This window comes from Arachis hypogaea, chromosome 15 (genome assembly GCF_003086295.3).
Source record: "Arachis hypogaea cultivar Tifrunner chromosome 15, arahy.Tifrunner.gnm2.J5K5, whole genome shotgun sequence".
Taxonomy (NCBI): Eukaryota; Viridiplantae; Streptophyta; class Magnoliopsida; order Fabales; family Fabaceae; genus Arachis; species Arachis hypogaea.
The window spans coordinates 139,021,058-139,032,217 of NC_092050.1; the positions used below are offsets into that span (position 1 = coordinate 139,021,058).

The window sequence follows — 11,160 nt, forward strand, 5'->3', positions numbered from 1 at the left end:
ATTTATTTCTCTCACAACACGTGAATATTTAATTATTATGTATGTGAGTTAACAATTAATAATAGTGATTGCCAAAGAATTATGGTCAGAGATGATATTGCCTGAAAATAACATTGAAAATATATTTGTTTATTAATTTTTTTAGATTAAAAATTAAAATATTTATTTATAAAATTTTAGAGCTGATTAAGTAATTATTCTAAATAATATACATGACCGTAAGTTTTATGTTATTATTTTTATAAGGAATTAATAAAATAGAATAATTAATAATAAAATAGCTTTTAGTCCCATTAAAATCTCAAATTGTTGTTTTCACATTATTTTTAAGAATTTTTTTACTAAAATTCATAGTTATTAAATTCACTCCTACCTGATCGATTCGATTGAAAATTTGGTCATTCAATCATTTAACTGGGTCAAATTACTCGTTGAACTGCTTCAGCATTGGATTTTGATAAAAATCGATTTGATTTGGATGGGTTTCAGTAAAGTCGGTGATCCAGCCGGTTTATATAACTCAAACCGGGTCATGTTTATTTTTTTTTAAAAAAAACTTTTTCTTGTTCTCATCACTCTCTCAGCTCTCTCACGATTGGTGTCGTTGCGACCTCTCTCGTCTCCGGTATCTCAAACTCTGTCGTACTCTGTCACCTTCTCAAGCTCAGTTGCGTCTTCCTGCGTTTGCTTTGTCAAAAGCAGAAATAGACGGAACCAGCATCTGTTCCCTCGGATAGTAGTCGTTGTCGTCTTCTTATTTTAATCGTGTGTTCAGTTGGTTAGCTTCCTACACCATCTTGTGCCATCAGTTGGTCCCTAGCCAAGTGAGTTTCAGTTTCCTTTAGTCTTGTTATTTCTTTTTCAATTTTATTGCTGTAAATTATCAGTACACCTTGAATTTGTTGTTGAAAGTTGAATTTGTTACTGAAATAATAATTTAGCTAACTTTTTCTTTTGCTGTAAATCATATTTGGAGAATTAGAGGTAAAGTTTTTGTTGCTGAAAATGATCATAATTGAATTTATTGTTAAAAATTATCAATAAACTGAATTTATTGCTGTAAGTTAAATTTATTACTAAATATCTCACTAAGCAATTTTTTTTGTTGTTGAAAAATATCACTAAATTAAATTTGTTACTTATTATCATCATCACTAAACCTTGAATTTGTTGCGGTAAATAATCACTCGCCTAAAATGAAACTATTTTGCATTGTATGATAGATACTGTCTAGCATTTTTTGAGTTTTGAACGGTAACACCTCATTAACTAATCTTTCATTGCATATTGGTTTTAGGCTGGGATCAAGGATCGTAGCCAAATTCTCTTTCTTGTTAACATTTGGAGTATATGGTTGAATTGAAATAACTATATTATCAATGTTTATACTTTATAATAGTTGAATCGCAATAACCATATTTTTAATTGGTTTAGATGTTTACAATGGAGTTTTTCTTTTCTACAGAGTTCTTGAATAAATTATGTTGTTTGTTTATTGGTGATGTTTAAAAATGTTTGAAAATAAATTTTGTAAAAGTGAATTGGGATGAAAGTGTCTTTAAACATGATGGAAAAGCCAATTTTAATTTTAATTTTATATTTTTATATATTTTTTTAATTATAGCCAAGTTAACCAGAAGAATAAGTGTTTTATCGGTTAAATTAGTGACCTACAACTATTATTTAGAAAATCGAACTGGACTTTTTGGTTCAACCGAATTAATTAGAAATCAATATTCTGAAAATCGGATCGGATCGGACGGTCGGATCGGTTTAACTACGAACCGATAATATTAACAGTCCGGTCAGACTTATAAAACCGACAATCAAAAAATCGGAAAAAACTGTTGAACCGGACGAGAATTGGCCGGTCAGACCGAACCGGAACCCGGCCGGTTTACACAAAAAGGGAAGCTTCCTTCGTTTCTTTCTCCCGTTCTCCCTTTCTTTCTTTCAGTCAGAGAAATCACACAAACCCAACCACAAAACCCTAGCACTGTAAGCCTACACCACCGCCACAAGGAGGTGCATACTGCCGCCGTCCGTCGCACTCAAAGTTCGCCATCCGTTATCTAGCTTCCCTCGTGCTCCAATTCTTCAACCCCTGTTCGCTGTCACCGATCGCGGTTGCTTCCTCGAGCTCGGCGTCCGTCGTCTTTGTCTGCTCAGCCGCGCTTCCGTCGCCGTTTGTTTGCCGTTCACGTTCGCGTTCGCTCGGCGTTCACCGTTCGCGTTCACTCGTTGTTCACCGTTCGAGTTCGCGTTCGTCTGGAAGCCACGTTGCTCTGCTTCAAACTCTGCGACCAACCCGCGTGCTCCACTCAGCAGTCGAACTGCTCTCTGTTGTCCCCGCCGTGAGTTCCCTAAACCCGCCACCAGACAATACACTCACACAACAGACAACACCAATACTCTTCTTCAAACTCTGCAACTTCTGATTTCTACTACAATAAGTAATTATTTGATTTGGTAGTGGTTTGGATTTTTTCATAGACTTAATTAAAGTTACAATAGTTTTGTTCTCTTCTCTATCACATTGAAATTAAGCTTTGGAGTCTCTTATTTCGTTTTAATTTTACCGCACTCAACATGTTTGATGAAATGCTATAACCATATTTCTGATTGGTTTTATAATTTCTAGCTTTTATAATTTCTCTCAGTCAAGGTTAGTGGTCTGAACTCTGAAATTTCAAATTACTCAAATATGCAATTTCTGAAATTAGGGATTTGTGAATCTGAACTCTGAAGTTAGTGATTGATTTCTGATATGTTACTGATTCTGTTCTAATATGTGCTTTTGTTACTGATTTGTTACTTATTCTGAAATTGAGTAATGGATTTGTTACTGATTCTGTTCTATGGTCTTATGGATGATTATTGGATTTCTAGCCGTTCTGTTGCTGTTTTTAGTTTGGATTATGATTTATTGATTTTAGTTATGGATGAAAGTATTAATCAAGAAACAGTTGCTGATAATGCCTGTTTGAGTAATAATTCGTCTGCCAATCCTCCTAATTCAAATGATTCTGCTAATCCTAGTCCACCTAGTTCGAATAATAGTCAGTCACAAGGTTCTTCTAATTTATGGATTTTGATGATTGATAAATCTTCATGTTGGTTTTTAATATTTAGATATTTCTTTTTACTATTTAACTTTTGAGATTGTATTTTGATAAGATCATATGGATTTGATTGATGACACTTTGTTGTTGAATGCTAATTTTTGTTGTTGGATGCCCCGTTTGTTGCTGAATGCTGAATGCTGTTGGTAATGGTGTTTTTGCTGCTGAATGTCCTGCTGTTTTTATTTCTTTGTTTGTTGCTGAATGTTGGTGGCAGAATTTAAATATGGTCATGTTGATAATTTTTTGATTTTTCAATGTGCTGTGGCTAGTCTTTAATTTCGTATCTGGTTATGGATACTTCTTTGTTTTGTAGCAGCAGCAGCCAGCGCCCAGTTCCTAGCGCCGCCGTCGCCGACGAACTCTTCTCTTCAGCCAGCGTCCAGCCCCGGTGTCGCCGATCCTCTTTTCCTAGATCCCTTCTCCTCGCTCGCTAGGTCTTCTTGGAGCTGCTGTTGGCATTGCCGCCTCTGTCCTCATCGTCGTCGGCCACCCTGAACTTGTGTCTCTGTCCTCGTCGTCGAGCCCTCCCTCGCGCGCGCATCGAGCCTCTGTCTTCGATCCCCTCTCTGTCCGAGCTCACTTTCCTCCCTCCGTCGCCGTCGCTTTTCTTCCTCCCTCGCCGCCGTAAGCAAAGCTACTTCAATTTATGCTTTCTTATTTTGTTATTTTACTGATTCTGAGTTGCTGAAATCTGATTGAGTTGCTGATTTTTTTTTTGTTTTTGTTCATTTTGAGTTGCTGAGATCTGAAATCTGTTGGTTGATAATGTTTTGTTAAATTTTCGAAAATAATTGTTATTCTGAGTTCTGAGTTTCCCTCATATGCAAGCCATGGAAGCGAATTGTATATCTCTGTATCTATTTGTAGCAAGAAAGTAGGCTAGGCTTTACCCGCGGGCAAGCTAGCTAGCAGAAAGTGAGTGAAGCTGCTTTGGTCTACTCTGGGTGCACAATTATTATTGTAATATCCTTTTTGCTGATTTTCTGAAATAATTTTGTGTTTTGAGTTGGGATTGTTGATTGTTGCTGATGTGATTTTGAATTTAGTTTGGATGTTGAGTTTGGACTCTGCTTAATTTTCTGTTTTTGGATTCTTTGGCTTTGGATAGCTTTGGATGCCGAGAAGTTTTTGGATTCTGAGTTTTTGTTGAATACTTGATTAGTATTGAGAATATAAATGTAATAGAACAAGATTTGGTTTAAGAAAGAGTGAAAGAAGAGCATGTAAACTCTTGATTTAGTTAGTTATTCTGTTTCAGGTCAATAGCTTTCATATATATAGTGCAGACATTATATTTGGAAGTGTTGAAAATAATACGATCAATGTGTATTGATTCTCAATAATTATGTTCTCAATTTTAAGTTTTTGAATACATTTCTTTGTTTCTTATATCACAAGAATTCTTCTCTTGAAGTGTTTATCTTGATTGTCAAATAATTGAGCTTGATTAGAGTTTAGAAGTTAATTAATTTTTTTTTATTATGAATTCTAAAAGATAAAATATGAACAAATTACTGTGAAATGTAAATTTTTAAATTTTACTGGTTTAGAAAATATTATATTTGAATATTTAAAATTGTATATTGAATTTTTAATGATTTCATTGTATATTTAATTAAACCGGTTCAATCATGGTTCGATTCCGGTTAGACATTGAACCGTTGAACCAGTCACTTTACCGGTTCAATGACCGGTTTGGTTCTTGCAACCTTGCCTACGACCGAGTTGATTACCGGTTCGGTTTTGATAACTATGTTGGAATTTACATTTTTATTCTACAACTTTGCAAAAATGCAAAATAGCCCTAACTCATTGGTAGTAATAGTACGCAACACTGAAGAACCTTCTTCTTCTTCTTCGTCTTAGCGGTGAAAAATCACTGGATTCCATTGTTGTGCACTCTTAACTGAATTTTTTTTCTTAGAATAATGAGATATCGGTACGCCATGGTGTGTTCATCGAACCAGAATAGGAGCATGGAAGCGCACTTCCTCCTAAAGAGGCAGGGCTTCGACGTCTCTTCTTACGGCACAGGTGCGCACGTTAAGCTTCCTGGTCCCTCCCTCAGAGAACCCAACGTCTACGATTTCGGTACCCCTTACAAGCAAATGTTCGATGACCTTCGCAGAAAAGACCCTGAACTGTATCCTTCTTCTACTTCTTCAGTGAATCAATTTTCGTTTTCTCTGCATTTTCTTCTACCCTCTTGATTTCTTTGGCTGAACATGAAAATTCGAAGTTCTGGGGTTTCTTTGACTGGAAAAAAGTTCGAATTTTTAAGCTGAATGAATGCAAATTTTTTTTTTTTGCTGGAGTCTTTGAATGGTGTTTTGCATCGGACGTGTTTTATCCTTCACTTTTTTCTCTTCAATCTTGTTTGTGTATTATGATTTGTTTATGTAAATGTATCCCTTTTGCTATGCTGGCCAAAAATGAAAATCAGAGATCGTGAGTTGCTTCAAATGGGTAAAGAATAAAAAAAGAAAAAAAAATCGAAATTTTAGCTAAGAAGAATGCAGTTTTGCTCCAATGTTTGGTGGTGTCATATCAGGCAATTGTCTTCTTTTCCATGGAAATCTTGTTTCAAATCTATGATTTGTTTATTTGTGTATTTTGGCATATAGATGTAGAACCGAGAATTTTAATTGGAGTGCATGGTGATTCCTTAGCAAATGGCTTCATTGAATTGAATAAGATGCAGAGTTGATTAAATTGGTTACCCATTGAATACTATTCATATATGATATATGTTTCTGCTGGTGGATTTGAATGTTTGCATTTGTGTTTAGTGTTTACCTTTGAAGTTGAGCCCTTGTTCATTGTTTCATATGGTATGGGTGTATGGCAAACCTTAACAAGAGCACAGCTACAGACGAAATGGAATATTGCCGATGCTTAAAAGAAACTCAACAGTCAAAACAGCACCTCAACGATGGCAAGACAATGCTGCTGATGGCTCCTTTGATGTGGTATTTACATTTGAGGAAAAAGTTTTTGATATGGTTATTGAAGGTTGTCATTCTTGCTGATTTGTTTCAATCTTTTTGCTGTTTCTGATTGTTGAGTTTGAACCTGGTGTCTTGGATAAATGAATTCGAAAAACAAGCTTTTTTCTTCTGTTTCTTAGTATATGTAAATAGAACATACTGAATAGCGTGCTTGTGTTTTAAGCTGAGATGTCTGCCATTGGCATTATAATGCAGTTTCGAAGAGATGATTATCAGCCATGGTTTTAGCAATATATTTGCAATATAAAAGAATTAGGCAATATATTTGCGAATAAAATGTCTCCTAACTGTGTGTTATTAGCAGCAGAGCTGCAATGCCAGTGGAGTTCACTAATTTTCTCTGTTTCTCTGCTTTTTCTTTATCATTTCTATGTTGCTGGGGTAAAAATGGCGTCAAATTTTTCATGGATGAAAAATATTTTCCTTACGAACTTTATTGGCGCTTTAAGGGAATTAGAGTGGTCCACTCTTGTTTTGTCTACTTAACTCTCAGATATATTTGCAATTGGTTGCAGACTTGCAGAAACTATGATTTTATTTAAATCCATTCATAGAATCATAGGCCATCTTGGATATTTTTGTTCCAATCTATGATCTATCTTCTAGTCATGTACAATTCAGAAAGCTGTTATAGCCATATGTGGAATGAAGAACATGTTGGGTCTAATGACTCTTCAATCTTAAATCAATGTCTGACAATGGTCTAACTTGAAAAAAAGTGCAGATCTTCACAATAGAAATCACATTCACATGAAAAGTGTGCTGGTAATCAACTTGGAGGTGAAAGATAACCATGAGGAAGCAGCAATAGGAGCAAGGCTTACTTTAGATCTATGTCAAGAGGTTTGTTTCGAACTCAAACGCAATGCATTTTATCTTTGCATTCATATTATTTAACATGGTATGTCAAGTGTGGATTTCCACCATTGACAAACAAAGTGACCCCTCATAGTTCTCGCAAAAGTATCTAGTCGATGCTAAAAATGGTCAAACGAATTTTCCAACTTAGATGCTTATCTTAATTGTATGTCTCCATTTTGTAACTGGCTCAAGATAGAAACAGAATTTTTTTGTATTTTGTACGTGTTTTTCCGACACTTGCCAAACATTAGCCCCAAGAGACCAACAAAATGGCATGACTAAAATCAATGTGCCATTTTAGAAATTTGAATAAACATCCAAATTGGTCCTCAGGAAATTTCAGATAGGACACTTTGGTTCCTAACTAATTATTATCCAAAAGTTCTCAAGAATTATTCCCATCAGACAATTTGGTTCCCCCATTGTTTTAAAGGTGACTAATTTGTCTTGTGATATTTTTTAGGACCTAATCATATTGTAATAAAATATGTTAGAACTTATTTCTTCAACATACATCTTTAAAAATTTGATTGAGAGCGACGGAGGGACCAATCTGTCAGACATAAGTAATTATCGAGGACTTCTAAAGAACAAAAATTTGTCAGGGACCAGAGTGTCTGATGTAAAATTCTTTGGGGACTAATTTGGATGCCTACTCTAGAATTTTCTGTTATGATTATGAATGATTTGAGTTTCGTAGTTAATGATGTGTATATGCATTGTGTGCATAGATTGAAGCTACTGATTCATGGGAGGAGACCATTGATGACATTGTTGGTGGTTTTGAAAAACAACACCGGCGGAAGTTGTTGTATGGCATCTCCTTCTACTAATAGAGTATCCAAAATGTTGAGCAGTATTTTCATTTTTGTATGGATTAGTCTTCCATAACTTAGAGCCACTTAATGTAAAATTTGATGTAGATTTCATTTTTAATGAAATTTAATGTATCCTATATGGTTTAGATGTGTCATGATGGTATTCATTAGGAGTCAAGCTTCAAGGGGTGGCTAGTCGCTGACTTTGGTCTAAAGACAACAATTTCCTGTGAGAAAAGTATTTGGAAATGCACTTATAATTAGTTCCTAATTTTTTTTAGCATACATGATTACAATTAAATTCCATGGGTTAATTTGTATCTTCTTTTTTTTTTTTGGGTTATATGTATCTATTTTTTTAGCATACCCACGCTACATGAGTTCACTTTTTGGGTTCATTTTTTCTTCCATGGGACTTGAACCCTGGTGTGGTTGTTAAGGAGGCATATGATATGCCACTCAACCAAGCCTCCAACCACACATACATGAATTTGTTAAACTTGTAATTTTCAAAGGTAAAATTTCAGTTTTTGCCCATCTAACTCTTGCCCAATGCAAAGAAGAGTATACAAGATATTTTAAATATTGAAAATACAAGCTATCTAAGATTTTTAACAACATTGATTCCGCATAATACATATTAATTTTTTAAAATTATTTTGACACTAGCAGAATCAAATAAATAAAAAAATTGTCACTTATGAATATTTATTTCAATATACTTTGGATTAAATAATGTATTTTAAAGGGCAAATCACAATAATAAGTTAAGGGGAGCAAAATTTTACACTAATTTATATTTTTTAAATTATAATTCGAATTATGCTGTTAAAAAATTAATAATTTATTAAAAAAATTTTATTAAAAAATTTATTAAAAAAATTAATAATTTAAAAATTAAAAAAATATATATTTTATTGCATACGTTAAAAAAAAGCTAACAAAATATTTAATTACGAAATTTTTTTAAAATATTAATGAGCTATCAATTCGAATTCCATACAATATTATTCTGTCCATTTTTAATAGCTCATGAATATTTTTTAATGAATTTTTTTAATAAATTTATTTAAATTATACTACAAAAAATATTTTATCCTATGCAAAACAATTTAAAAAAAATGGCTTAAAAAATGTTAGGAGTACTATAAAAATTTGTAATGTTCTAATAACTTAGGTAAATACATACATGTACTCAAATTTTAAATAAAATACTCTACATAGTCAATAATAATTTAGAAATGAAAGAAAATATTTTATTCCATACAAAATAATTAAAAAATATTTTATTCTATACAAAATAATTTTAAAAAATGGCTTAAAAGATGTTATGAGTACTATAAAAATTTGTAATATTCTAGTGATTTAGGTAAATACATGATAAAAATATTTTTTCTTTAATTTCTAAATTATTATTGATTATGTAGAGTATTTCTTTAATGTCATAAGTCATTAGGATATTACAAATTTTTATAGTACTCCTAACTTCTTTTAAGCCTTTTTTTTAAATTATTTTGCATAGAATAAAATATTTTTTTGTGGTATAATTTAAATAAATTTATTAAAAAATATTCATGATATTTTTTTAATAAAATTATTTAAATTATATGGTGACATGATTCGAATTATGGGGAAGTTCGAATCACTCTGATTCAAATTATATGGTGAGCAATTCGAATTCTATATAATACTCTTCTTCTGCCCATTCTTGATAGCTCATGAATATTTTTTAATAAATTTATTTAAATTATACCACAAAAAAATATTTTATTCTATGCAAAATAATTTAAAAAATGGCTTAAAAGATGTTAAAAGTACTATAAAAATTTGTAATGTCCTAATGACTTAGAGCATTAAAGAAATATTCTACGTAGTCACTAATAATTTAGAAATTAAAGAAAAAATATTTTTATCATGTATTTACCTAAATCACTAGAATATTACAAACTTTTATAGTACTCATAACATCTTTTAAGCCATTTTTTAAAATTATTTTGTATAGAATAAAATATATTTTTTAATTATTTTGTATGGAATAAAATATTTTCTTTCATTTCTAAATTATTATTGACTATGTAGAGTATTTTATTTAAAATTTGAGTACATGCATGTATTTACCTAAGTTATTAGAACATTACAAATTTTTATAGTACTCCTAATATTTTTTAAGCCATTTTTTTAAAATTATTTTGCATAGGATAAAATATTTTTTGTAGTATAATTTAAATAAATTTATTAAAAAAATTTATTAAAAAATATCCATGAACTATTAAAAATGGACAGAAAAGTATTGTATGGAATTCGAATTGATAGCTCATTAATATTTTAAAGAAGTCTCGTAATTAAATATTTTGTTAGTTTTTTTTAACGTATGAAATAAAATATATATTTTTTAATTTTTAAATTATTAATTTTTTAACAGCATAATTCGAATTATACCATGAATAACTGTGTATAATTCGAATCATGTAGATTCAAATTAGTGTTTAATGTATGCGTATATTTGTGTATAGTTCGAACCCAGTGTAGAAATGGAGTTCGAATTTAACCGGGTCAAACTATATATAAACGTGCATCGGTAGATTTATGAAGCAGTTTTTGTTTTGGCTGATTCGTGTAAAATTTTGCTCTCCTTGATTTATTATTGTGATTTGCCCTATTTTAAAAAATGTATTAGTTGTATTTCCTTTTTTTTAAAAAAAAAAACATATTCATCAAATCAGTGAATAATTATTTTTTTAACTTTCAAAAGATTTAATTTTTTAACAAGATAATCCTCTAAAAAAATTTGTTTATATTAAATAGATAAGACCTAGAAAACTCATAGGAAACAAGTTTAGCAAATTATCTAATAAGGAAATAAGGGCAAGTTACTTAAATAAATTGATTGGACTCCAAATTTATTAGATTATAATTAAAACAAAAGGGGAAAATGGAAAGTTCTAACTAAAACAATATGCAATACTCAAGTAAAAGAGAAACGAGTTTATAGGTTTCCAAGAGCTTTTTGCATGAAGATTATTTCTATTTCTGTAATAATTATGCATGGAATGAAAATTTAAGATTTTATTATTATTTAATTAAATTTATTCATTTCTTACACAACTATGTACGATTTATTATATTTATAAACTTCATTCACAGAACATAAAAATTAAATTCTTTTCTTAAATACTTTCACAAGGTAATCAAAATATTTCTTAATATTTTTAAAAAATAATTTTAAATATATTTTTTTATACATATTTATTGTTGCTTCTAGAATAAAAATAAAATTTTTAAATTTTATCACAATCATTTTTTGTAAGAATAAATTATTTGGATAAATTAAATATTAAAATAACATAT

At 31.0% G+C, this 11,160-nt stretch overlaps 1 protein-coding gene across 17 annotated transcripts; it reads left to right on the forward strand.

Moving 5' to 3' along the window:
• Positions 1 to 1,929: 1,929 nt before the first annotated feature.
• LOC112750879 (uncharacterized) lies at positions 1,930 to 8,132 on the forward strand. 17 transcript variants are annotated; one of them, XM_025799792.3, is made up of 7 exons: positions 1,930 to 2,354; positions 3,439 to 3,749; positions 3,954 to 4,085; positions 5,050 to 5,268; positions 5,992 to 6,137; positions 6,858 to 6,976; positions 7,726 to 8,132. In XM_025799792.3, exons 4-7 carry the CDS (start codon positions 5,054 to 5,056, stop codon positions 7,825 to 7,827), a joined length of 582 nt encoding a protein of 193 aa, XP_025655577.1. In that variant the 5' UTR covers positions 1,930 to 2,354; positions 3,439 to 3,749; positions 3,954 to 4,085; positions 5,050 to 5,053; the 3' UTR covers positions 7,828 to 8,132. The 17 variants fall into 17 exon arrangements, with proteins under 17 accessions (XP_025655577.1, XP_072073025.1, XP_025655572.1 ...); XM_072216927.1 differs by having other exon boundaries at positions 1,931 to 2,354; positions 3,442 to 3,749; positions 3,993 to 4,085; XM_072216929.1 differs by having other exon boundaries at positions 1,933 to 2,453; positions 3,445 to 3,749; positions 3,993 to 4,085.
• The last annotated feature ends 3,028 nt before the right edge of the window (positions 8,133 to 11,160 follow it).

Excerpts from the sequence above, each read along its gene's own strand:
- LOC112750879 (XM_072216924.1), top strand. The coding sequence starts at position 5,054 with ATGAGATATCGGTACGCCATGGTGTGTTCATCGAACCAGAATAGGAGC. Across the intron at positions 5,269-5,991 it reads CGCAGAAAAGACCCTGAACT|CTACAGACGAAATGGAATAT; the intron begins GTATCCTTCTTC and ends ACAAGAGCACAG. Across the intron at positions 6,138-6,857 it reads TTTTGATATGGTTATTGAAG|ATCTTCACAATAGAAATCAC; the intron begins GTTGTCATTCTT and ends AAAAAAGTGCAG.